The sequence below is a fragment of the Eptesicus fuscus genome, chromosome 9, assembly GCF_027574615.1.
Source record: "Eptesicus fuscus isolate TK198812 chromosome 9, DD_ASM_mEF_20220401, whole genome shotgun sequence".
In the NCBI taxonomy this organism is placed as follows: Eukaryota; Metazoa; Chordata; class Mammalia; order Chiroptera; family Vespertilionidae; genus Eptesicus; species Eptesicus fuscus.
Window position 1 is genome coordinate 19787760 of NC_072481.1, and position 25700 is coordinate 19813459.

The 25700-nt window shown below is 53.6% G+C and overlaps 1 protein-coding gene across 1 annotated transcript; it reads right to left on the reverse strand.

Annotated features, from left to right (window-relative positions):
• Window positions 1-1420: 1420 nt before the first annotated feature.
• SPOCD1 (SPOC domain containing 1) lies at window positions 1421-24654 on the reverse strand. Its single transcript, XM_054720901.1, has 16 exons — window positions 24216-24654; window positions 23292-23467; window positions 15102-15143; window positions 14142-14318; window positions 13592-13652; window positions 13256-13331; window positions 11692-11851; window positions 11467-11583; window positions 9833-9958; window positions 5199-5272; window positions 4579-4637; window positions 4192-4342; window positions 3772-3892; window positions 3114-3203; window positions 2662-2848; window positions 1421-2148 (listed from the first exon to the last, which is right to left on the reverse strand). Exons 1-16 carry the CDS (start codon window positions 24622-24624, stop codon window positions 1493-1495), a joined length of 2682 nt encoding a protein of 893 aa, XP_054576876.1. The 5' UTR covers window positions 24625-24654; the 3' UTR covers window positions 1421-1492.
• Window positions 24655-25700: the final 1046 nt, after the last annotated feature.

Here is a 25700-nt window from a genome sequence, read left to right on the forward strand (position 1 = left end):
TCCTGAGCGCCCCGGGGAGGCCGCGAACGCCCGGCACCTGGGGGAGGGGTGCGCAGCCGGCTCCTGCTCCAACTCCTCCTCCTGCAACTGCGTTAGGAAAATGACCCAAATTGCCGGCTCGGAATAGAGCTGTAGGTTGCATAGTAATTGGTGTCATTTGCATACGGCACAGAAGCTGTGGCCAGAAAAGTTCCCAAAGGAGCTTCGACCCCGTCTGCACGTTCACCTGTCCCAGCTCCCGGTCCCACCCCGCACCCCACACCCCACCCCTGTCCCTGCTTCCGATCCCTTCGGCTAAAATCCCACACTTCGCCCCACCCCCAGCTCGGCCTCTAGCCCTGCCAGCCCCGACCTCCATCCCAAGGCCGAGGGCCCCCTCTGCTGTCGTCCGCGGGTAGGGCAGCAGCAGAGCTCCTGGGGCAGAGAAGAGACTCCCCCAAACAACCGATACCCCATCCTTCCGGTCCGGGACCAGGCTGGCACACAGGTAGATTTCGAGAAGGGGTGGGCAGGGGTGCGCCCTTCAGGCCCGGGGAGAAGGGTAGGGTCCTATCAGAAGTTCTCCGAGCCAGGTCCTGCTTCTCCGTGTGGGTTAGGCGGCCAAGAGCAGCCAGTTCGCAGGTCAGTCCCCAGACTCAGTTCTCCCAAGGACACTCCACACTGATACGCTTTACAATTGTAGCTGCTGTCGGATCACTCCAGGCCCCAGACAAAGCAGCAGCGTCCAGCCCTGACCACAGCCCGAATGTCCACCTGCCAGGCCAAGACCCTTTGGCTTTCTCCATCCCGGTGTCCGGGAGCTGCCGAGAGATAGAGGAGTCGTGCTTTATGGTTCTCCCGACTTCCTCAACAGACACACAGATACACACACACATGCTCACAGGCAGATGCACACACAGAGACACACAGGGGCTATGGTGGTAGCCCCACCCCCACCCCAACTATCCAAAGGGGAAAAAAATTCTTGGTAACAGATAATTTTTAAAACCATTGCCATCGCTAGGTGCCTGTGCCCCTTCGAAAGCCGAATTCTCTCTCTCCCCCTCCCTACTCCCGCCATCTCTCCCATTACCTGTTCTTCCTCCTAGTTCAGATTACTTGCAAAATGCTCCCAGAACCCACCATGGCGACAGCCGTGCCCTGGCACACCGTGATAGCTAAGGACCTCAGACAAGCAACTGGCAAAGTTGCCCCTCCATCCCAGCACTTTAGCTTTGCTACTACATCTGCGCACAAAATCTCAGACACACCCACCCCAACCCACACCTGGCCAGGCCCGGGGTCTCTCCTGCCCGGCCAGCAGAGGCATGCAGTCTCAACTTTGTCAAAATCTTTATTGAACTAAAAAAATCAACACTAAACAGTTTGCAAAACATGAAAATCAAAAGGGGCAGGTGGGTTGAGCTGGCCCTCCCCTTCCTCTGCCCCCATTTCTCCCAGGAACAGCTCAGGGTTCAGCACTGGGGAGGGAGTCAAAGCCCCTCTTCTAGGGTCAGGTCCCTCCAGGGAGAGGACACTCAGAGCCAGCTCCATCTGTTGGGCCCCAAGAGGAGTCAGGGGCTGGGCCAGGGGGCTCTGGAGCCGCAGGAGGCCGGCAAAAGAGTCCAAGGATCCCACAGGCCGCAGGGGGCTGGGGAAGGAGCTCCTGACCTGGGTGTCTCAGGGAGGCTTGGAGCTGGTGGCTCATCGTCACCAGGGACTCAAGATGCTGGAGCAGGGCTTGCTGGGGACAGGATGCCTTGTGGAGGTGCTGGCCCCGGCCAGCTGGTGCTGCTGAATAGGGATGCCAGGACTGGCCCCAGCCTGGTCTCGTGGGCCACTCCCCTCGCCCAGGACCCTGCCGGGTCTCAGGCTCTTCCCACAGTCTCCCCCTGCCTCTAGAGGGCTTCTGCCAGGCACAGATTCCCCTTGGTGCCAGGCTGCTTTTGCCCCGGCTCTGCTGCAGGGTACCCCCTGGGGGAGGGGAGCCCTTCAGGGCCACATCCGGCCTCCCGTCCTTCCGCTGGTAGCATCTCATCTCCACTTTTTTGTTGAAGGAGACCGTCTTGCGAACCTTCTCCAACAAGGGGCTGGCTTCCGCTGTGTCTGGAAGCCCTGCTGTGGGGAGCAGCACAGCCAGCAGCAGGCTTGGGTGAGTGACTTCCAGGCCTGGGGAGAGGCAGGGAGAGACCAGAGGCCTGGTAGGAGAGAGTGCACAGCCCTCCGGAAGCTGCATGCTGGCTGTGGCAGGAGGTCCTGGAGGTTAGACCCCCAAGAAGAACTTTCCGGCAATGCGATGGGGGCCCAGGAGATGCTGGGAAAAGTAACTGGGAGGGTGGACCTGCCTTGGAAGATCTGTTCTCAGTCGGGGAAAGGGTTCACCTGGCTGAGGGTAGACATGGATGGTTTGACCCTACCTCAGTTTCCTCATCTGTGAAATGAGGACATTAATAGCACCATTCCAGGGTTATTTTGAGGACGAAACGAATTAATTTAAGTAAGCTTTTAGAACACTGTCTGGCGTGCAGTAAACAATATACAAGTATGAGCTACCGTCATTGTTGTCACATTTCCCTGTCTCAGGAGTTCCCTCCTGAGAGGTGCCTGTCTCCACAGAGACATGGGTGACAGTGTCACCAAGCGAAGGGAGGCAGGGTCTGGCGTGGGCATCGGTGTGCTCACCTGGGCCTCCAAGAGGGCGCAGTCTGGTGGGCAGGGGCTGGAAGGCAGGCAGGGGCAGCAGGACCACCCGCACGTGTTCCACAGCTGCCAAGCCATGGCACTGCTTGTTGTTGAGGTAGGAGTAGAGCAGGTGGCAGTTCTGGGTGTCCCGAGCCCCCTGGGGGCACAGTCTGACCACACAGATGTCCTGTAGTTGCAGGAAGGACAGCAGCTTTAGGACCAGTCATCCTTCACTCCTGCAAACACCCCTGCTGTGAGGAAGCGCATCCCCACTTTCCGGAGAAGGAAACAGAGGGACTTGTCCAGGGTCACACTGTAAGCCTGCAGTCACCGTGCAAACTCCACCCAACTGTTGTACACCAGGTCTCCGCTCCAGAGGCAGAGAGAGAGGGAGCACAGGGCTGGGGGTACAGTGCTAGCAGGAGAGGTGAGACCCAAGGGTGGGCGGTTACCTTGGCCTTGGCCGGGCAGATGCTAGCCAGAAGGTCCCAGATGGTGTTGCGGGGGATGCAGCCTGCTGAGCGGATCACCTCGGGCAGGGTCTGGGGGCAGGTAGCATGGCCAGTCAGCCCCCAAGATTCTTAGCCACTTAGGGCAGACTCGACACCAGCCACCTGAAAGCCACAGCCTGTGACGAAGAGGATGAGCAACTAGTCTATCAGGACCCCAAGTGGCTGCCCAGGAGGCCCTACTTGCCCCTGGAGGCTTACGTTCTGTCCTGGCCAATCTCCTACAACTTCTCAGAAGGCCCTCACTCCCTCCTCTAACCTTCCACCTTCGTCCCACACTTCAGCTGATCATTAGTCACTTAACAATCATTTCTAAAATCTCCTCTGAGCCAGGGAAGCACAGACCCCTCTCCTGGGCCCTTCTTCCTTTATGCCTTGGGTTACAGGGAGTCCTTTACCCATGTGTGTCTCTGCAGGAGTGGGGCTGGCATCTCATTTGTCCCCATGTCTAGCACTGGGCCAGGCATAAGAGAGGGTCTTAGAATGAGTGAGTGAATGAGTGAGTGAATGAATGAATGAATGAATGAATGAATGAGGGTGTGAGTGAGTGACTGGGCTGGTCAGTGTGTGAGGGAGACCGGGGTGAATAGGGCAACAGTACCATGATGAGCTGACAGCTGTGTCCTGAGACCAGCTGGGCCTTGACCCGGAACTGCTTGATGGAGAACATGGCCACAGCCCCCTCCCAGGGGGGCTTTGTGGGCTCCGCAGACATCTGCAGCCTGGAGGGAAGGACAGAGAGAGAGGGCCAGGGAGAACAGGTCATCAGGGCTCCCCGGCATCTCCTTCCTTTTCCAAGAAGGTCCCGTGTCCGCACTGCGGGTGCAGCACACTGGTCCAAGCGTGGCGTTATGCAGGGGTGAACCAGTAGGTCGGGGTGATTAGTTCTACTGCACAGATGGGGAAACTGAGACCCACAGAAGAGGTACGTTTTTTCCAAGGCCACCCAGAAAGAGAAATCCATGCCTATCTGCTGTCCCAGCGGGTGGCTCCCGCCACCTCCCTGCCCCCAGCCCCACACCTGTCCTGGGGCTCCATGGGAGGTTTCTCCAAGATTTGGGGCATCTCTGGAGAGGACGCAGGGGCTGGGCTTGGGGCTCTCTGGATGACATTGTCCTCCACCCTCCTGTTGGCTTTGGAGAAGCCTGGCAGCTCACACGAGGGCTTCCCGTCTGCAAACAGCAGAGGCAGGAGCTGAAACAGGGGCAGGCAGCCAGGCTGAAGCCAGCCAGGGCTTTAGAGCCAGGGTTTGAAGCAGGTGATCTTTGAAGTGACCTGGGGCCCAGGCACCCCCACCCTGCCACCTTCTCCCCAGGCCACACATCCCTATTACTGCTGAACCTCACCGCCCCAGCCTGCCTGCCCCCCCCTGCACCCCACCCCGTGCCCTTTCTGTGTCTCCCACAACCCTTGAAGATGTGGCAGCTGGAGTCTAAGAAGTGGTGCTCATGCTGCTCCGTGGGGTCCTGCTGCTCCGTGGGGTCCCCCTGCTGCTCCGTGGGGTCCCCCTGCTGCTCCGTGGGGTCCTGCTGCTCCATGGGGTCCTGCTGCTCCGTGGGGTCCCCCTGCTGCTCCATGGGGTCCTGCTGCTCCGTGGGGTCCCCCTGCTGCTCCATGGGGTCCTGCTGCTCCGTGGGGTCCCCCTGCTGCTCCGTGGGGTCCCCCTGCTGCTCCGTGGGGTCCTCCTGCTGCTCCGTGGGGTCCCCCTGCTGCTCCGTGAGGTCCTCCTGCTGCTCCGTGGGGTCCCCCTGCTGCTCCGTGGGGTCCTGCTGCTCCGTGGGGGCCCCCTGCTGCTCCGTGGGGTCCTGCTGCTCCGTGGGGTCCTGCTGCTCCGTGGGGTCCTCCTGCTGCTCCGTGGGGTCCCCCTGCTGCTCCGTGGGGGCCCCCTGCTGCTCCGTGGGGGCCCCCTGCTGCTCCGTGGGGTCCCCCTGCTGCTCCGTGGGGTCCTGCTGCTCCGTGGGGGCCCCCTGCTGCTCCGTGAGGTCCTCCTGCTGCTCCGTGGGGTCCTCCTGCTGCTCCGTGGGGTCCCCCTGCTGCTCCGTGGGGTCCTCTGACATGGCAGGCAGGGCCAGTGGGCTGCAGTCTATGGACACCATGGGTCTCTGGGAGGCACAGGGAGAGGGGGTGGCCTGGAAAGGCAGCTGGGGACGTCAGGAGCCCTCTGTGAGCGGAAAGCCTCAGGGATGTGGCTTTATTCTTCCAAGTAATGGGTTCTTTTATTACAAAAGCATGTAACTTGTTAAAGAAAATTTGGAAATTTTGAAAATTAAAAAAAAAAATTCACCCCCATCCCATCACTTAGAGACAACTGTTGATACTCTGGGTATTCCTTTATAATTTTTTTATACCCAGGTTTTAGGGTCTTTTACTAAAATAGTTAGGCTCAAATATTCAACCTGGGCCTGGCCAAGTGGCTCAGCTGGTTGGAGCGTTGTCCCATACGCCAAAAAGGTAGCAGGTTTGATTCCTGGTCAGGGTGCATACCCAGGTTGCAAGTTCCATCCCTGATTGGGGTGTGTATGAGAGGCAATCAATCTATGTCTCTCTCTCTCTCTATCTCTCTCTCTCTCTCTCTCTCTCTCTCTCGCTCTCTCTTTCTCTCTTCCTCCCTCTTTCTCTCTCCCCCTCCCTCCCTCCCTTCCTCCCTTCCCCCTTCCTCCCTCTCCCCCTCCCTCCATCTCTCTAAAAGCAATTTTAAAACAACAACATATCCTCAGATGAGTATTAAAAATATTCATATACAGGGTGTCCCAAAAAGATGTATACACACTTTGAATGATTATAAACTCAGTGTTTATTAATATACAGTTCATTTTCAAAATTTAAAAGAATCTACAGAAATTAATCATTTGTTTTGTCATTGCCTGTTTTCAAATTGATGACTATTCTGGTCCAGGCACTGCTGATAAGGTGAAGCAATGGAATCGCAAACATCAAGAATCATTTCGTTCGGTATTTGTGCGCCTCAATTCGTTGACTGTTGCCGGGTTTTGTACCGTAAACTTTATCCTTTCTATATCCCCATTAAAAAACGTCTAGTGGCGCTTTAGGATAAATTTTCTTTGTTCAAAACTTAGTCTGGCTTCACCCATTATTTCAAACCAGTTAAACCTGAAAAGGAGTGAAAATTAAGTAAGTTACCAGCTGTTAAAGTGTGTATACATTTTGGGGGGACACCCTATATATATTCAACCTTTAGAGCATACCTCTGAGGTGCTGTGGATTCCGTTCCATACCACCACAATAAAGCGAGTATTGCAATACAGTGAGTCACATGACTTTTCTGGTTTCCCAGTGCATATTAAGTTATGTTTACACTATTCTGTAGTTGATTAAGTGTTCAATAGCCTTATGTATTAAAAAAGAAGTGTATCGCCCTGACCGGTTTGGCTCAGTGGATAGAGTGTTGGCCTGCAGACTCAAGGGTCCCAGGTTCGATTCCAGTCAAGGGCATGTACCTTGGTTGAGGGCACATCCCCGGTGGGGGGTGTGCAAGAGGCAACTGATTGATGTTTCTCTCTCATCAATGTTTCTAACTCTCTCTCCCTCTCCCTTCCTCTCTGTAAAAACATCAATAAAATATTTTTTTTTAAAGTGTATCCCCCTGGCTGGGTAGCTCAGTTGGTTAGAGCATCATCTCAGTACACCAAGGTCGAGAGTTCAATCCCCAGTCAGGGCACATACAAGAATCAATCAATGAATGCATAAATAAGTAGAACAACAAATCGATTTCTCTCTCTCTCTCTTCTTCCTCTCTCTCTCTTCCTTCCTCTCTCTCTCTAAAATCAATAAATAAATAAAAAATAAATAAAAGTGTACCTAGCCCTAGCTGGTTTGGCTAAGTGGATAGAGCGTCAGCCTGCAGACTGAAGGGTCCCCGGGTTAGATTCCGGTCAAGGGCATATGCAATGGGTTGCAGGCTCGATCCCCAGTGGGGGGCATGCAGGAGGCAGCCGATCAATGATTCTCTCTCATCATTGATGTTTCCATCTCTCTCTCCCTCTCTCCTCCTCTCTGAAATAAAAATATATTTTTTAAAAAAGTGCACCTACCTTAATTAAAAATATTTTATTGTGGTGAACACACAATACAGTATACAAGATGATGTATTATAGAATCATACACTTGAAACCTACATAATTTTATTACCAATGTCACCCCAATAAATTCAATAAAAATTTTTATTTATAGAGCAAAGTACGAAATATAGAAAGACAATATTTCACATATCTTAGTGTCACCAAAATAAAATTTAGGTTCCCCAAATTAAAAAACAACAACAACATCATTGTTTAAAAATCCTAATCATCATCTGAACCTGTTGGAAAACTGGTGCCAATAGACTTACTTGACGGAGGGTGGCCACAAACCTTCAATTTGTAAAAAAAAAAAAAAAAAAAAAAAAGCAGTATCTGCAAAGCACAATAAAGCAGAAGCGCAATGAAACAAGGTGGGCCTGTATCCTCATCTGGTCCCCGAATGACAGCAGCGGCATTTGCCACGTCCCGTAGTCCCTGTAGATATTACACGCATGAGGTGCGTGGCAGTGTCCCCATCACCTCGGTGGCCAGATGACTGGGTCAGTCCCAGGTTTTCGCTATTACAAATGGTACTGAGGACATCCTTGTGCAAGAAAATATTTGCCTAAACTTTCAACTATTTCCTTAGGACAAGTTCTCATAAGCTGACGACGGAATCAGGGAGAAGGAACCTTTTCAAGACTCTTGATGCCCATGCCAAATCACCTTCCTTCTTCATAATAGCAACAGCTTTAAACACAAACTAAACATTGTTTTGGGAAGAGTCAAGAAGATGTTTAACTTTGCCTGGCCGGCATGGCTCCGTGGTTGAATGTCGACCTGGGAACCAGGAGTTCACGGTTCAATTCCCAGCCGGGGCACATGCTGAGGTTGTGGGCTCCATCCCCAGTGCAGGGCGGGCAGGAGGCAGCCGATCCATGATTCTCTCTCATCACTGATCCGCTCCCTCCCTCTCTCTTTCTCTCTCTCCCCCTTCATCTCTGAAATCAATAAAAATATATTTTAAAAAATTATTTTTAAAAAGATTTTTAACCTCTACTTTTGCCCTAAATACCATCTCTTGAGTAGCGCCAAGGCTCAGGCTCTGGAGTCAGACAGCCTGGCTTCAAATCTCATCTCCCCGCTGCCAACTAGGTGACCTGGGCAAGTGGCTTCAGGTTCCTCATCCAGGAGTACTTTCAGCAAGGAGTAAAGATGGTCGTGTATTATTTTCCCTCCCCTACTCTGCCACCCCCTACTCTTCCCCGCTCTCTCCTCTCCAGGTCTTCCGAGCTCCTCCCCTACACTTACATTCAATCTATTCAGGGAACAGATTGGTTTGGGTTGGAGAGCAGCCACATCCCCGCGGGCTCCTCTCTGCACAGCAGCAGCTCTGGTTGTTGGCCGGGATGTTGATTGGGAGAAGCAGGGACTTTGTCTTGCTCACTGCCATTTCCCCGGTGAACGTTGACTCCAGGGACCTTGCCTGCCCTCCCCATCCTGGACACACGGCTGATTAGACTGGCATGAACATCTGACCCACAGACACCCAACAAGAGCCGGAGCCACCTCTGAGAGTGACTGAAGGGAGCCACGGGGGAGTTCTGACAGCTGCAGGAGGCCGAGCTGGAGGGCTCATTGACTGGGATGGAGGGCTGCTGAGCCACCGTGTCAGGCCATGTGCAAGACGGAAGGGCCGCCAAAACCGGTTTGGCTCAGTGGATAGAGCGTCGGCCTGCGGACTGAAAGGTCCCAGGTTCGATTCCGGTCAAGGGCATGTACCTTGGTTGCGGGCACATCCCCAGTGGGGGGGGTGCAGGAGGCAGCTGATCGATGTTTCTCTCTCATCGATGTTTCTAACTCTCTATCTCTCTCCCTTCCTCTCTGTAAAAAATCAATAAAATATATTTAATTAAAAAAAAAAAAGATGGAAGGGCCAAGCAGGAGGAAGGAGCAGGATGGACAGGAGGACGAGGCAGATCCCAGTGATAAGAGGATACTCTGCACTGACTGCCCTGCGATCTGGGTGATTCCCTGCCTGAAGCACCCCTAATTCCTTCTGCCGAATAGAGCAGGTCTCTGCTCCTTACATGCACAAAGACACTGCCTCAAACAGTGCGGCCCTCCTGCTTCCCAACCAGGTATCTGGGGGGAACTGCGGGGATAGGACCACTCACATGGAGTCCCTTAGGGTTAGGTCAGTGTCGGCAAACTCATTAGTCAACAGAGCCAAATATCAACAGTACAACAAATGAAATTTCTTTTGAGAGCCAAATTTTTTAAACTTAAACTTCTAACGCCACTTCTTCAAAATAGACTCGCCCAGGCCATGGTATTTTGTGGAAGAGCCACACTCAAAGGGCCAAAGAGCCGCATGTGGCTCGCGAGCCGCAGTTTGCCAACAACGGGGTAAGGTCAAAAGGAGAGGGACCAGCACTGAGGAGGAGCTGCCAGGCCCTGTGTCGGGGCAGTCTGGCCCCATGCTCACCTGGACTCGGCGTGGTAGGTCATTACCCAGCGGGCCAATGAAGGCTGTGGGCCTCACCGTGGTCAGGTGCTTTGCCCAAGGCCACACAGCTGGTGAGGGAAGGAGTGGGATCCCGGGCACAGGCCCTGCCCAGCACCAGGTCAGGTTCCGCTTACCACCAGATCCTCCAGGGTCAGCATCTGGTCCGTGTCCCGCAGGATCTCGACTTCACCCTTGTGGGTCAGCTTGGAGGTCGGAAGGATGCACAGCTCCTTCTGTTGCTGCTCAATGATCTCCAGGCCCTGAGGGGTGGAGCAGCCCTAGCTCAGCCGGATTCAGGGGGTCTCTGGCCACCGAGAACCCCAGTGCTCTCTGTCCTCCCTCGAGGCCCCTCTCCTGTGGCCCTTTCCACGCCAGGCTTTTCCCTCCCCATGCTTTTGCTTTTGCCATTTCCCTCGCCCGGAAAGCCCTCCAGCCCAGCCCTACCTCTCCACATTCCACTCATCCACCCTCCAGCACAAGCCCTGCTCCTCCAGGACGCCTTGAACTTCGCCTGCACCAGCACAGTCGGTGCTGCTCCTGAGTGCACCCCACCGTCTGTCCTGGGAGGCGCGCGGGCTCTGGAGTGCCAGCTGGGCCGTTAATATGAGAGACCCACAAGGTAGTGGCCTTGGGCAAGCGCTTTAGTGCTCTAAGCCTCATTTTTCCTCTTCTCCAGGCATTAAACTAAGAGCATTATATTAAACGGCGTACGTAGAGTGCTTAGCCAGAGCCTGGTTCATAGCAAAGGCTGGTTGTGACTCTTTTTATTGATCAGTGCCTTCCTATCTGAAATGTTTCCTGAAAGCCTGTCCCTCCCTTTCTAACCACCCCTGGAGGGCCGAGGCCCTGTCCTCTCTGGCAGTGCTGGCTTCGTGGGCGAGACTCCGGGGCAGCTGCGCAGGCTCTGTGCTTAGACGGGCCCCGCGTGCTTAATGCCGTTGTCATCGTGAAATTCTTAATCGTTGTTGAACAAAGGGCCCTGCATTTTCATTCAGCACTGGCCCCACCGATGAAGCAGCTGGTCCCGCTCCCTGATCCCCACAGGGCCTGGACAGAAGTTCAATCTATAGTGGCCAGATTCTCCTAGTGGATTCTAGTTATTCATTCTAATCACTGTCTACCAGAACGGGAGCCTTAGCCCCCACCCCATCCCATGGCCCCCCTCCCTAGATCCGTCCTTCCCTCTCTCACTGGGCCCCCAAAACCGCTACACAAATCCCCAAAGCCAGCTGTGCCCACACCTTCCCTGCGCCTGAACAGTCCCCAGGGAGGGGAGACCATGGACACAGGGTATATGGGGATATAACTGTGAAGTGTGGGGGGAGGGAGGTCTCTCACCCAGTCTGGGGCACCAGGAGGCAGGAATGGGAACAGGGGCCCCCCAGGGGTCTATTCCCCATGGATGGCAGATGTCAGTCATGAACTCTAGAGTCTGGACCATCAACCTCCCCCCCCCCCCCCCCCGAAACCCAACTTCACAGAAACAAGTGGAAGGCAACACCTCTCGGGGGTGTCACTCCTCTACCATCTCTCCGTCTCTAATCCCTCTCGTCTCTGCCGCTTTTCCTCATTTTGTTGGTGGAGTCTCTCTGACTCTCCCTGTCTGCCTCCTCTCTCCTTTCGTTTCCTCGTTTCCATGTTTCTCTCTGTCTTGTGTCTCACCGCCTTCCTCCTCCCTCTGCTCTGTCTCTTCCTGCTCCATACTCGGGTCACCCCTCCACACCGCCACCCATCCTGTCACCTATCCTGACCTGACCCCAAACCTCACCCTTTTCTCCTCCTGGTCCCGCCAGCGGGCCAGCTCTTGGGGGGCCAGCTGGATTGAGTTCATCCGCACCAGGCCATGGGGGGTGACGTCTCCATGAACCACTTTGAGAAACAGGTCCTGCAGGGCAGGGGCAGGGGCTGCACCGCACCGCTCAGAGCCCCCACCCGCTCAGAGGCCAGGGCTTTGCCGCGGAGGGGGCCTGGCCCAGCCCACAGTCCCGCTCACGGGGTTCCTAGGGTCACGCAGGTTGAACAGCAGGCTGCGGTACTTGGTCTTGTAGCGGCAGTTGGTGGCTTGTGTCAGGTCGAAGAGGGCCGCCTCGATGCCAGCAGCGATGCCCTCCACCACCTCCTCACTCAGCGCCACGTCTGGGACCTCCCGGAGGCTGCGGGGGACAGGCCCTGAGTGTGGGGCTATCCAGGCCAGGCGTCCTCAAACTACGGCCCGCGGGCCACGTGCGGGTGTTTTTGCCGTTTTGTTTTTTTACTTCAAAATAAGATATGTGCAGTGTGCATAGGAATTTGTTCATAGTTTTTTTTAAAAACTATAGTCCGGCCCTCCAATGGTCTGAGGGACAGTGAACTGGCCCCCTGTTTAAAAAGTTTGAGGACCCCTGATCCAGGCACTCGGCTGGCGGGGAGAGAGATGGTGGGAGGCAGGGTCTGGGCCAACTCTGTTTTGACTCTGGGCATTTTCCTACGTTTATTCTCACCCCAACTCTCGGAGGAATGAGTATTATCACTCTCCCTTTACAGAAGGGGTAACTGAGGCTCAGGGAAGGTAAGTGGCTTGCCCGGGGCCACATGATTAGTGGCAAAAAAAACCTGCCTGCTCGGCTCACGCTCTAGCCCTGGCCGCTGGAACTGAGGAAAATATAAGGGGAGACAGCCTGGGGGTGGGTAAGGCATCAGCCAAGGCAGAGGACAGAGCCCTGGCCTTGGGTGAAACCTTAAGTCTGCCATTGATTTGCTGGGTGGCTTTTTATTTATTTTATTGCTATCAGAGAGGAAGGGAGAGGAAGAGAGAGAGAAACATCAATGATGAGAGAGAATCACTGATTGCCTGCCTCCTGCACGCCCCCTACCGGGGATGGAGCCCACAACCCTTGACCGGAATTGAACCCGGGACCCTTACGATAAATCCACAGGCCGATGCTCTATCCACTGAGCCAAACCAGCAAGGGCTGCTGGGTGGCTTTTGCAAAGTCCCGCCTTCCCTGGGCCTTGGTCTCCCCAGTGGGAAATGCGCGCTCTGGGCTCAGATCTCTGAGATCCCACCACAGTCTCACTGGATCTGAAAACATCTGCTGTGGGCGCCACCCACGAGGACCTGAGCAGACCGGGAGCCACAGGGGCTTAATGGGAAAGCGCAGCCTTGAAGCCAGAGAGACCCAGGGTCAAGTCCACCTCTCTTCCCACTCTTTGTGTGGGCAAGGGACCTCACGGCCACGAAAGGGGTTCCTCATACACACAAAAGCCCTTGGAAGACGGGTGGGAAACATCCTGACCCCCCCCGCCCCCCAGCCGTATAAGACCTGCAAACTCATTTGGTCCGGCCCTGCCAAGGCATTAGGGGTGAGTTAATTAAACGTTTGACTAAATATAGCAGGCTAATATTTTTATAGCAGGCTAATTTTTAAGTATAATTTTGTATGGCCCGCGAATGATGTTACAAATATCCAAATGGCCCTGGGCGAGAGAAGGTTCCCCACCGATGCCTCAGAACATGGCATGGCCCAGGGCGGTGGTGGTCCTGTCAGGGGTCAGGGAAGCGGGGAGCCAGGCCTTACCGACTCCACAGCACCTTCCGCATGACACGGACCACAGTGTCCCGTACCCCAATGTCCTTTTGGAGCTGAAGCTGAGCTGTGGAGAGAAAGGATCAGGGGTCCCCAGGGGATGCTCAGGGGCAAGGGGAGGAAGTGACTCGGTGCTGAGGGGCTTAGGCAGGCCAAGGAGGGGTCCGAGTCTCAGGGACCGTGTCCCACCCCATCTGTCTGAGAGCTAAGTCCAGGCAGCCATCAGCCCCTACCTCTTTGGGGGAGGGCTACAAGCTGATTGGGGGGTGAGGGGAGAAAAGACATATCCTGTCTTCCAGGGACTGCTGGGCGCAGGCGGCCCCTCACCTGAGTCCTCTTCCCAGTCCTGTTCCTCGGGCTCCTCCTCTTCAGACTCCACTGGACTGGACTGTGGGGGGAGGGGGGGAACTGAGGCCACGTTGCTGGGTCCAGCCCCGTGGCCCCACAGGGACACAGCTTCCCCCAGCCACACCCCCTTTCCCACGTTCTCCCTGACCCGTGTTCCAGCGAAGGAGGCCGTGGGACAGGGGCAGGCGCACTCACCCCTGGCCACTCGGGAAGCCCCTCCTGCAGGAGAAAGAGTATGTGGAGGAGAAGTGGGGTCCCTGAGGGCCAGGGAGCCACTCCCAGGTGGCAGAAGGGGTCACTCCATCCCTCCTGAGGGAGGCAACCGGAAAGATTTGGGGTGGCCGGGAGCGAAGAGCACACAGACCAGGCGGCGGCCTAGCCCTCTGGCTACTGCCCGCTGCGTCGCTCTGGGCTGCGGCGGCCACTCGGAGCATCAGGGTGAGCGTGTCTCTCTCAACAAGATTAAGAGACATCGCCTGAGTAAAGAGCCACACTTAATTTGTAAGAACAAAAAGCACGTGCTCTGTACCTGGCACCAAGTGGGGCTGTGGGCCTGGCGCCGTATCTTCCTTCTGGGCCTCTGGGCAGGCGAGGCTGCGCTGACCTCCATCATGTTCTCCAGGGCCTCCAGCTTCGGGGGCTGCGACCCCCCTGCCTGCCCGGGGCTGAGGGCCCCCAGGAGGTGGATCACTGCCCCGGAATCCAGCTGCAGGGGGAGCAGAGCCCTTCAACACGGAGCCGCGCGGGCTGCGCTCAGCTCACTTGTAAGCACTTAAGTCGCTCCCCACACTGCACTCTAAGCTCCATGAGGGCAGGGAACACTGTATCCCGAGGCCTGCTAAAGGCCTGGCACACAGGAGGGTTCCATGACGGCTTGCTGACTGTGTGGCCTGTGTCGCAGGAGAGGAGCCTGTCTCCTGTCTGACTTCTCTCTCATCTTCCCCGCTTACTCCCAGACACATTCGGCGGTAACTGCACCCTTCCCGCCCTCCTGAGTCTAGACACATCTCGTCAGGGGGGACTGGAGGTCAGAGTGGGGTTCTGGCCTTCTAATGAGCTAAGCCTCTGTCCTGCTCTCCTGGTCGCCGTGGTTGCCAGGAAGCTCCGTGTACGCTTGGAGCCTTGCCGTTGTACCTTTCCAAGATTGGGGAGGGTGAGGCATTGTGGTAACAAGAGTTCCCTTCCTCCTTCCCTTCTTCCCTTTTTCTCGCTTTCTTTAGGCTTTTATCCCGCTTTGAGTATGTTTTGATCATTTGCTTTATTGCAAACTATGGAGAGTTGTTTTGAAAGCAAATGGGTCTGCAAAGTAATCCTTGAATAAATGACCATGAATGGTCAGGTTCCAAGGTCTGGGGGAAGTGGGAGCACGCGGGGGCTCTGGCGGGGGGCAGGCCAGGGGGCTGGGGTTGCCGCTGGTGTGGAGGAGCCCCCATCCCACCAGACCTGGGAGAGGGAGCAAGAAGGGATGTAATAAGAAGTAAAGACCTACGTAGCACACACGCTTCACCCCACGGGGCATTTTCATTTCCTCCTTGAAGAGAAAGAGGATGAGAGATTAGAATGCAGAGGATCCAGGGACCCACAGAGGTGAAACTTTTTTTTTTTTTTTTTACTGAAACACAAGTTCAGAACAATACATTCAGTGTTCACTGCATTGGTATTTATAACTAAAAAAAAATAAAATAAAATTTGAGTACAATCTAATGTTCATCAAAGAGGGATGGCTAAGCCCTGACCAGTGTGCTCAGTGGTTAGAGCATCAGCCCGTGCACCTGAGGGTCTCGAGTTTGATTCCTGGTCAAGGGCACATACCTGGGTTTTGGGTTCATTCCCCAGTCCTGGTCGGACATGTACAGGAGGCAACCAATCAATGTGTCTCTTTCACAACGATGTTTCTCTCTCTCTCTCTCTCTTTCTCTCTCTCTCTCTCTCCTCCTTCCCTCCCTTTCTCTCTCCCCTCCCCCATCCCTTCTATTCTCTCTAGAAATCAATAAAAAAATATATCCTCAGGTGAGGATTTAAAAAAATAATAAATTTTAAAAGGGGGGTGGGTAATAAAATGTGACATGTCATACTATGGTGTCTATGTGGCCATTAAAAAGGGTGAGTCATATCCTTAGCTGATTTGGCTCAATGGATAGAGCATCGGCCTGCAGACTGAAGGGTCCCAGGTTCAATTCCAGTCAAGGGCACATGCCTGGGTTGCAGGCTCAATCCCCAATTCGGTGCAGGAGGCAACCAATCAATGATTCTCTCATCACTGATGTTTCTAGCTCTCTCTTCCTCTCTGAAATATATATATATACTAGAGGCCTGGTGCATGAAAATTCATGCACTGGAAGGGGGGTCCCTCAGCCCGGCCTGCCCCCTCTCACAGTCTGGGAGCCCTCAAGGACGGGAGGTGACCAGGCGACCAGAGGAAGGTGACACCCCCATCACACCTCTGCTGCTGCCACTGCCGGCAGCACAAGCCTCGGCCGGCCCTGGTTACCTGAGCCTTGGCTGGCCCTAGGCAGCTGGGCAGCCACCATCCAAGGCTTGCTTGCACCTCAGCCATCAGCTAGGCAGCCAACATCTGAGGCTTGCCTGCACCTCGGGCGTCAGCTAGGCAGCTGACATCCGAGGTGCAGGTAAGCCTTGGGCTGGCCCTGGGCAGCTGGGGGGCTGAGGGTACTGGGGGACTCCGGAGGCAGGCACGCGGGGTGGGCCCAGCCGTGCCACGCATCTGCCACCCTGGCGGGGCTGAGGGAACTGGGCACCGCCATCTTGTGGCTGTGGGTGCCGCCATCTTTTAGGCATGGCAGTCAATTAGCATATTCCCTTCTTATTGGCTATGGGTGCCGCCATCTTTGTGAGGGCATGATGGACAATTAGCATATTCCCTCTTTATTAGATAGGATATTTTTTTAAAGGTGAGTCATAATATAAACTACTATTCATCAGGTGCTTAGAAGGTAGCTGGCCCTGGAGGAAGCACATCACGTGTAATCTTATGAAGGTCTCAGAACAACACCATGAGGTATGTACTATTTCTATCCCCATTTTACAGATTAGGAAACTGAGGCTCAGAGAGGATCTGCAAAGTCCCACAGCTCCTAAGCAGCAGCAGAGCTAGGATCAGAACCTAGTTCTGTCTGACTCAAAGCTCAGGCACTAAACTGCTGAGTTATGCAGCAGCACTGACTGATACGGAAAGATGTCATGCTGTACTAGGAGAATAAGAATAGCTGACAGAATAGTCTCTGTTGCATAAGCCCATTTATGTAAATACATAGTTATAGTTGCATAATAGAGGTTATCTCTAGGGAATGAAATTGCAGGGGGTTTGCTTTCCACATATAGGCACTTGGGTACTTATGTTACTCACAATGAGCACGTATTTCTTTTACAATCGGAAACATTTTTTTTTTTTTTACTGAAACACAAGTTCAGAACAATGTGTGTCGTGTGCTACCACTGCACTAAAAAGACAGAAAAAGACTTTTTAAATTTGTATTTGCTTGACTCTGCATAAAACATCGCCGGAAGTATCCACCAGAACCTAATAAAAACGAGGCTGCCAATAGGAAAGGGACTGGGAGCTGGAAGGAAACTTTTCACTTTTTTTTTTTTTTAGTCATGGGAATGAATCAGCCTTTTAAAAAAATAAACTGAGAACGGGGGTGGGGGGGAAAACGGGACATCTGGGAGGGAAAGCAGGAAAGACGTTAAGGACAGCCCTTCACAATTTAAAACCTTTTGGCTGGCCCCGTCTCAGGGTCCGCATTGCAGCATTGGGAGGCTCCAAACAACGCAGCAATCAGACCAGCAAAGACTTAAATGCTGGATTTATCAGACCAAAATGCAAAATACATATACATGACATGTCGAACAAAATAAAAGGAGTCGAACATAACCCCCAAAAAAAGGCGAAAGGCAAAAGAAATATATTTTTTAAATGATCAAGCATGCCGTGACTGGTGTGGCTCAGTTGGTTGGAGTGTCATCCCGTACACTGAAAGGTCGCAGGTTCAATTCCCGGTCAGGGCACATACCTAGGTTAGGAGTTCGAACGCCAGTCAGGGTGTGTACAGGAAGCAACCAATCTATGCTTCTCTCTCCCTTCCTCTCTCTCTAAAATTGATAAATATATCTTTAATCATTAAAAAAATGATCAAGCAGACTTGTTTGGGTACCAAACACAAATTTTGGGAATGAAAAATATGATAACAATTAAAATGAAAAACTCAATATATAGGTTTAATCGCATATTAGACACAACGGAAATAAGTTAGTGACCTAGAAGATAGATTTAACAAGTTACTGAGACTATTCACGGCACAAAGACGGTGAGGCACCGTCAAAGAGACACTAGAGATAGCGTGAAAAGGACTAATTAACCTGGAGTCCCAGAAGGAGAGAGGAGGGAGAATGGGGCAGAGGTAATATCTGAAGATATATGGCTAAGAATTTTCCTGAATTGATCAAAGACAACAATTCACAGATTCCAAAAGCTCAGTGCATTTCAAACAGGGTAAGTAAAAGGAAATCCTCACCTAGACAAATCGTAATGAAACTGTTCAACACCAGTGATAAAGAGATCCTAAAAGCATCAAGAGAAAAAAGTAACAGCTAACCCTGAACTAGCACTGACAATGCACTCTAACGGCTCTGCATGCTTTACGTGTTAGTTCAGTCAATCCTCACCCCACCCCCCCCCCCCGCCACCGTGAGCTAAGTCCTGGTACCATTACTGTCCCCATTGTTCAGAAGGGGAAGCGGAGGCACAGAGAGGCTGGTTAGTCAGCTTGCCCACTGCCGCACAGCTGGTAAACCAGAGAGCGGGGATTCCAATCCAGGCAGTCTGGTTCCGGAGGCCACACCTTTCACCACTACTCCATCAGGCCTCTCACCAGAAGACCTTTTACTGACAACAGAATGGCAATTAGACGAACAGCTGACTTCTCAACAGTAACGTGCAAGGCAAAACACAGCAGAATGATGTTTTTCAATGAGCCTAAAGAAAATAACTATCAATTGTGGCCTCAGACAAAATCTTTTCTGAGAACGAGGATAAAATAAAAACACCGTAGAGAAAAGCGAGTTATTGTTTTTCTTGATAATTTAATTTTTTCTTCAATAACCAAAATGTTAAAGGATGAACTTGAGGCAGAAGAAAGGAAAAATGATCCCAGGTAGAAATGCTGAGATGCAAGGAGAAATCTTGAGCAAAGAAAATGATAAATATGTTGTTAAATCTAAGCCAACATTGACTTATGATACTATAATAACAATGTGTAATTTGTGGGATTAAAAAAAATAACTTAAGACCAACTCACTGGATAACAACAGCACATAAATGGGGAAGGTTCGTCCTAGCTGGTTTGGCTCAGTGGATAGAGCATCGGTCTGCGGACCAAAGGGTCCCAGGTTTGATTCCGGTTAAGGGCATGGACCTCGGTTGCAGGCTCCTCCCTGGCCCAGGGTCTGGTCAGGGCATGTCCAGGAGGCAACTAATCGATGTGTTTCTCTCACATCGATATTTCTCTCTGTCTTTTCCTCTCTCTTCCACTCTCCCTAAAAATCAATGGAAAAATATCCTCGAGTGAGGATTTAAAAAAAAAAAAAATTGGGAAGGTTCATGCTTGGAATTAAAGCATCCCAAGATCCTTATATCATTTCAGAGGAAGATAAAGATGTAACTACCTTTATACTTTGGTAAGTGAGGTATTCATGTTAAAATTTCTAAAATAGCCACCAAAAGAATATAAACAGGGCATAGAAAACTTCCAATCTACTAGAGCAGTGGTTCTCAACCTCTCTAATGCCGCGACCCTTTAATACAGTTCCTCATGTTGTGGTGACCCCCAACCATAAAATTATTTTCATTGCTACTTCATAACTGTAATTTTGCTACTGTTATGAATCGTAATGTAAATGCGACCCACAGGTTGAGAACCGCTAGCAGGGTCGCCTAAGACCATCGGAAAACACAGATATTTACATTACAATTCATTTACATTACAATTCATTGTGCTGTATACCAAAAGGTTGCAGGTTCAATTCCAGGTCAGGGCACATGCCTAGGTTTCAGGTTTGATCCCCAGTCGGGGAGCCAACTGATCAATGGATGTTTCCCTCTCTCTCTCTCTCCTCTCCTCTCCTTCCTCTCCCCCTCTCCTCTCTCTCTCTCCTCTCCTCTCTCCCCCTTTCTTCTCTCTAAACATATCCTCGGGTGAGGATTAAAAAATAAATAACAGAAGCAAAGACCTTACTACATAAGGTTCCAACCTGCCTCCTGCCTCTAGACCTTTGCACATGCTTGGTACACCCTTCCTACCTTGTCTACCTGCTGAGCACCTGCTTCCTTTGCCCAGGCCCAGCTCAGACAGCCCCCTCCTCTGCCCTCCCCTACCTTAAAACCCTCCCACCCACCCCTCCCCAGGGAAGACTCAATTGCCCTCTAGGTATCCAGGGTTTGCTGGACTTCAGTCTGAATCTTGACTCTCTGGTGACTTAATCTCCCACTTCCCGCTTGTTGAAGAAATTATAATAAAGTCCCATACAAATCCAAACTCCTTAGCCAGGCCTTCGGCAGCCTGGCTCCGAGCGTGGACTCTGGAGTCTCACGGGCCTGGCTTTAAATGCTGGCCGCGCCGCTCACTTGCTGTGTGACCCTGAGTGGGCCACATACCTTCTCTGAATCCCGGATTCCTTATTTGGCAGAGCAGGGGTATTAACACTGACTTCTAATGCTATGGCGAGGGCTCAGTATGAGATGATGATATATGTGAAGCTCCTTATATACAATAAGAACTCAAAACAAGGAGCTATTCTTAGGCTGTCCATCTGGGGGAAAGACACAGTCCTCCCTCGCACGCCTTCTGACACTGCAGGACCCATGAGCCTGGGAACCTGGGTGGGGCCCGAGCAGCTCTGTGCCTCCCCGGCTGTGATGGGCAGAGCCAGGGGCTCTGGCAGAGCTGCCCTCCCCACGTCCCCTGCCTTCCACAGAGCAGCTCCAGACCTCCTGGCCACTGCGGGCTCAGGACAGAGAAGATGGTGTCTCCACCCGCCTCCCCACTCCTCCAAGAGTCTCCACTTCAAGCCATAGGAATGCAATACCACGGACATCACACCCCAGATTCCCAGCAGTTCTGGGGCCCAGCTGACTCCCCCATTTTGTAGAGGAAGAAACTAACATTCAGACGAGAGACATCTCTCATCCGAAGTAAGAAGCAGAGCCTGACCTTGAACCCATCTGTCTGCCCCTGGCACGAGCCAGGCTGCCTCCGGGAGAAGGTGCCAGGCCCCGAAGAGGGGCTCCAGACCAGCCGGGCACTGTGCCCACGCCCCCCTCAGCCCTGTCCTCAACCACCTGCCCGTCCCTGTCATGCCCAGCCTCCATTCTCCTGCAGCTGCCACCAGTTGCCGTGGCAACGGGTTATTTGGGAAGCTGTGGGCTGCTGGGCTGGGCTGCAGAGTCAAGGGTGGGGCCTGGAGGCGCGAGCAGCCGTGGGCTGCTTCCAGTCCAGGCGGGCGGGCACCTGGCTCCACCACCCAGTTCGGTCTAGCCCCTCGAACCGCTGTGGGCCCAGGAATCCCCACGCTGGGCACCTGGCCCCAATCACTAATGTGCAACGGGGAGGAGCCAGATGCGCGGCGATGTTCACCCCAGCGTGACTCCGAGCAGGACAAAATGGTACGTCAACAGCAGGTGACGTTTTTGACTGTGGTCCTCGCACCAGGCACCTTGCTACATGCCAAGCACACGTCATCTCATGCTGCTCACCTCCACCCTCGGAAATCAGTCCCAGGAGGTGACGTCGCTCGCCTGGGTCACTCAGATAGGGGCAAAGCCAGGACCCAATGCCTGCCTGGTGGCCTCCGGGCCTCGTGCTCTGAACCACAGGACAGAGGTAGGAAATGAGAAAAGGAAGTCCCGGCCCAGCCTTAGTCCTAGCTGGGCCTGTGACAAGTGTGTCTGTAGCTGCTACGATGCAGGCTCAGGGACTCGCCAAACAATAGGTACCAACGTGGAAAAACCTTCAAATGCCACAGCGCGAGAAAAGTGAACAAGCACAGGTCCTGGAACAATGAGCGTGGGATGAGCCTGCTTACAGACAGGGAGGCGCCAGGTGTGGGTGTTCACATGTGTATAGACGTTCATAGAAAGCAGACAGGAAAGACTGTTCACAGTGGTTATCTCCACGCAAGGCAAGGGGCCCGGAGGCGTTCAAAGGGATTTCCTCGTTCTGTGCTAACAATTAATTGTGTGTGTGTGTGGGGGGGGGGAGTTAAATACCAAACATCAAGTTATAAAAAAAAAATTGGCACACGTGATCCCATTTCTAGGCAAAGAAAAGACATATATGCATAGGAAAAAGATGGGGGAAAAGGACATATACCAAAATGTCACCAGGAGATAGCCCTGAATGTTGACATTATGGAGATTTTTATTTTTTTCTTTATTTTCTGTGCTACACACACATTCGTGTTTTTTTTTTTTTTATTAAAAACTAATATTTTTGAGTGATGCTTACAAAGACAATGTCACCGCATTCTAATGTAATGACCGCGCCGGGGGGGGGTAAATCACCCAGGCAGCTCACCGCTTCCTATGCCAGTGCTACTAGTTTGCAGTTTGGCCTGGAACTAGTCATTTCACCTTTCTGAGCCTCAGTGTCCACATCAGTAAAATGGGTTTATATCAATGGCATCTACTTCATAGGGTGGTTAGGAAAATTGAAGATAAAGTGCTTAGGACAGCGCTCAGCACACAGGAGGCAGGCCAGGTACTATTATCGGTCGTCACGGTAGTGATATTGCCCAGTGGCACGCCTCCCCAGCAGGGAAGATGCACAAGCAGGCCGTGTCGCAAGCTCTCAGGACAGACTGCCTGTGTTTGTGTCCTGGGTCCGTCGTTTACCAGATGTGGGGCCTGGGACCTGTTAGCTTACCTCTCCGGGCTTCATGTGAAAACTCAATCAAAAGCGCCCAGCACACGATACATATTCAACAAGTGGGATAAAAATCAACTATGGGAGAAGCATACACAGGACACAGGTAGTGCCGTCTCCTGCCTCCGGTGTATAAACATGTTCGCCATGATTATTAATAAAACGACGATCATTAGAAGTAAAAGAACAATACAGGGAGCATGGATAGGCACCGACTCCCTCGCTGTGTGTGAGCTTGGAGAAGTCTGTGAACTTCCCTGAGCCTCAGTTTCCCCATCTGGAAAGACGGAGCCAGCGCCCACTTTATACGGCAATTGCTGACACCAAAGCAAAAGCCAACTTGACATAAATGAGGTAATTTACCTTGTGCCATCTGCTGTGCTAGGCACATTATTTTACACCATCATCTCATTTAGTCCTTGGAGAAACCCATTAAACTGGAATTAGTATTTCCTTTTTACAGATGAAAACACGGAGAGATTAAAAAAATATTCCAACGTCACTCAGCCAGGAGGTGGGCAGAGGTAAAATCTGAACCCAGGACTTACCAACCCCAACAGATGCTGACCACTGACAAGATGTCAGCAAATGCGGTTTACTTTCAGTCAGGTGTGAAATGGGCATGTGGGACGAAGGCCATTAAGAGTCCATCCAGCTCAGCTCTATTAAATTCCACCACCAAGCATGGCATTGACAGCCTGGCCTGGCCTTCCTATCCCAACCTCTCAGGCTCAACTTACCAGTTTGGGGAAGCCTCGTGGGCGGGCTGCTGCTGGCGGGTCCTGGCTGAAGTTGTGGGAGCTTCTGTCTGTGCCCTGGTCCTCGGCACGGGGCACCGGGCCCCTCCCCAGCTTAGCACACTTGAATCTTCTCTGCCCCATGAATGAACCTGAGCGAGCCTTGCTGGCTGCAGACTCTGGGGAGTCGACAGGGGTGTCAGTGAGAGCAGGGAGTCCTTGCCCGGGCCTCCCCATGGACACTGGCCAAGCCTTGACCTCCAGCTCCTCCTGGCTGTGTGAGGCAGCAGGGCGATCCTCACCGCCAGCCCCCACAACGGCCTGCTCAGCTGCCCACTGCTCTGTGGACGCCTTCCCAGACACCGCCAGGCACAGTGCGGGGCTCTGGGGAGGACCCTGGGCGGCTGGCCTGAGGGACAGCCCTCCATGGGGCAGTGGGAACTCGACAGGGTCGTGGGGGCTGCCTGGTTGGGCCCCATCCCCCGCGTCGGGCAGATATCGGAACTTAGTCCCTGAGGCACATCCCACACAACTTCCATCTGAATCTCCTGGCCCAGACCCAGTGTCCTTGGGAGGGAGAGGGCTGCAGAGGCCTCCCAAGGACTCCCAGTCAGCTCCTTGTGGGGGGTCTCCCACCCACTGGGGGTTGTCCCCATGGGGGCTCTGACCAACCCCCTCCCCATCCTCTGAGCAGGTCTCACACTTCCCAACAGGGGCTGAGCCTAGTGAGGGTGGCAGTTCCCGTTTGGGGGGTTTCCTCTTTTCTGAGGGCGGGGCTTCTCCCATCACACCCCGGAGAACTCCCACCTTCTCCAACCTCTCTGGGCCTGGGGCAGCTCTCCTCCTCCACCTCTGCTGGCCTCTCCCTGCCAACCAGCGCTCTCTCGGGGAGACCCACACACATGCTACCAAGATTGCTGGCCCAACCTTCATCTAAGATGCTGCGTGGAGAAATCTGGGGCCTCTTGGAGGCCGGAGGCCTTCCCTGAGCAGGCACTGTGGCCAGCTGGGTGTGGAGCCTGGGACCAGGCACCGAGTCCTGGCTTTGTCCCGCGACCGGCAGCTCCAGGACCACCAAGTCGGCCGTGGCCTTCACGCTGGCCCTATGGGCACCCTCAGCCGGGGAGCTGGCACCTCGATGGGACTCCTCCCTGAGCGCCCTCTTCCTTCTGCCAGCTGAAAGGTGGGCCCCAGAGCTCGCCCCCCGCAGGTGTGGTGCCAGGCCTGCCACGGAGCTAGCTTCCTCCAAGTCCTTCTGGAAAAGCCCACAGCTGCGGCGGGGACTGAGAACAGGCCCCGCTGTGCCGCAGCCCTTGGCAGCCCCTTCCTGAGACATGCCTGTCCCCCTAGAGGGGCCAAAAGCGGCGTGTGGGCCCTGTGAGGAGAGAGGAGAGGTTTCATGGTGGAGGCCTGACTCCCCAGCCGTCAGGACACCAGGACACCGGGAACGGGGGAGACTCTCAGCCTCCCTCCCAGGTGCCCCCCAGGCCTGCCCGCCCCTGAGGCCTGGAGGCCAGTGATGTCAGCCCCAGGGGAGGGCTGAGGCCTGCCACCCAATAGGGCTGAGCTACAGCCACTAAGGCCTTCCCGTCTCTGAGGGTTTACACTTTTGCTCAAATGGGGTGAGGTATTAACAATGACCCGTTACTAGTTACTTGTTTTTGAGCATTATTTCATTTCACACTGGCGTTTAGTGAGGAAACCGAGATAGGAGGCGTTTAGTGACTCGCCCAAGGACGGCACCCAGGAGCGGGAGAGCCGGTACCCTCTCTCCATCTTAACGCCCCGCTCTGAACCGCTCCGCAGACACCAAGGGGGTTCATTCCCAGCCCCTGCCCAGCCCCCTCACATGGGGCCTGTCCTGGGAGACACCCCAGCCAGCTCCCAGGCCTGACAAGGACAGTCTCCTACCGCTCAGGGAACTCCGCTCCAAACCGTCTAGAAGCTCCCACTCGGAGTCCCCCGGCGCCCCCATCCCAGGGTTCCACCCCCACCTGGGAAGGGGCTGGAATCACGTGACGCAAGGAGCCCTGGGTGAGGGATGGGGCGCAGTCTCCAATGAGACGCCAAGGACGGCACCCTGCACGTGCTGACGTCATGGCACCAGCAGAGGGCGCACTCTCCCTCCAGTCCAGAGGGCTTTCGGGGCGGTGCCTAGCCTCGGGCTCCTGCGCGGAGGTAGGTAGGTGGGTGTCTGAAGCCAAAGGTCACCGAGGGCCTTGCCGGTGTCAGAGTGTAAACTTGCTCCCAGGGTGATGGGAGTTCCTGAACGTGCCTGAAGCCCTAGGGAAATGTCAGAATCAGATCTACAGTTTTGCCTAATTAGTTATTTTAATTATTATCTCAAGTATAAAAATATAATTCACATAGATGAAAATGCACATGGGAGCCAAATATAAAGGTTAGACATCG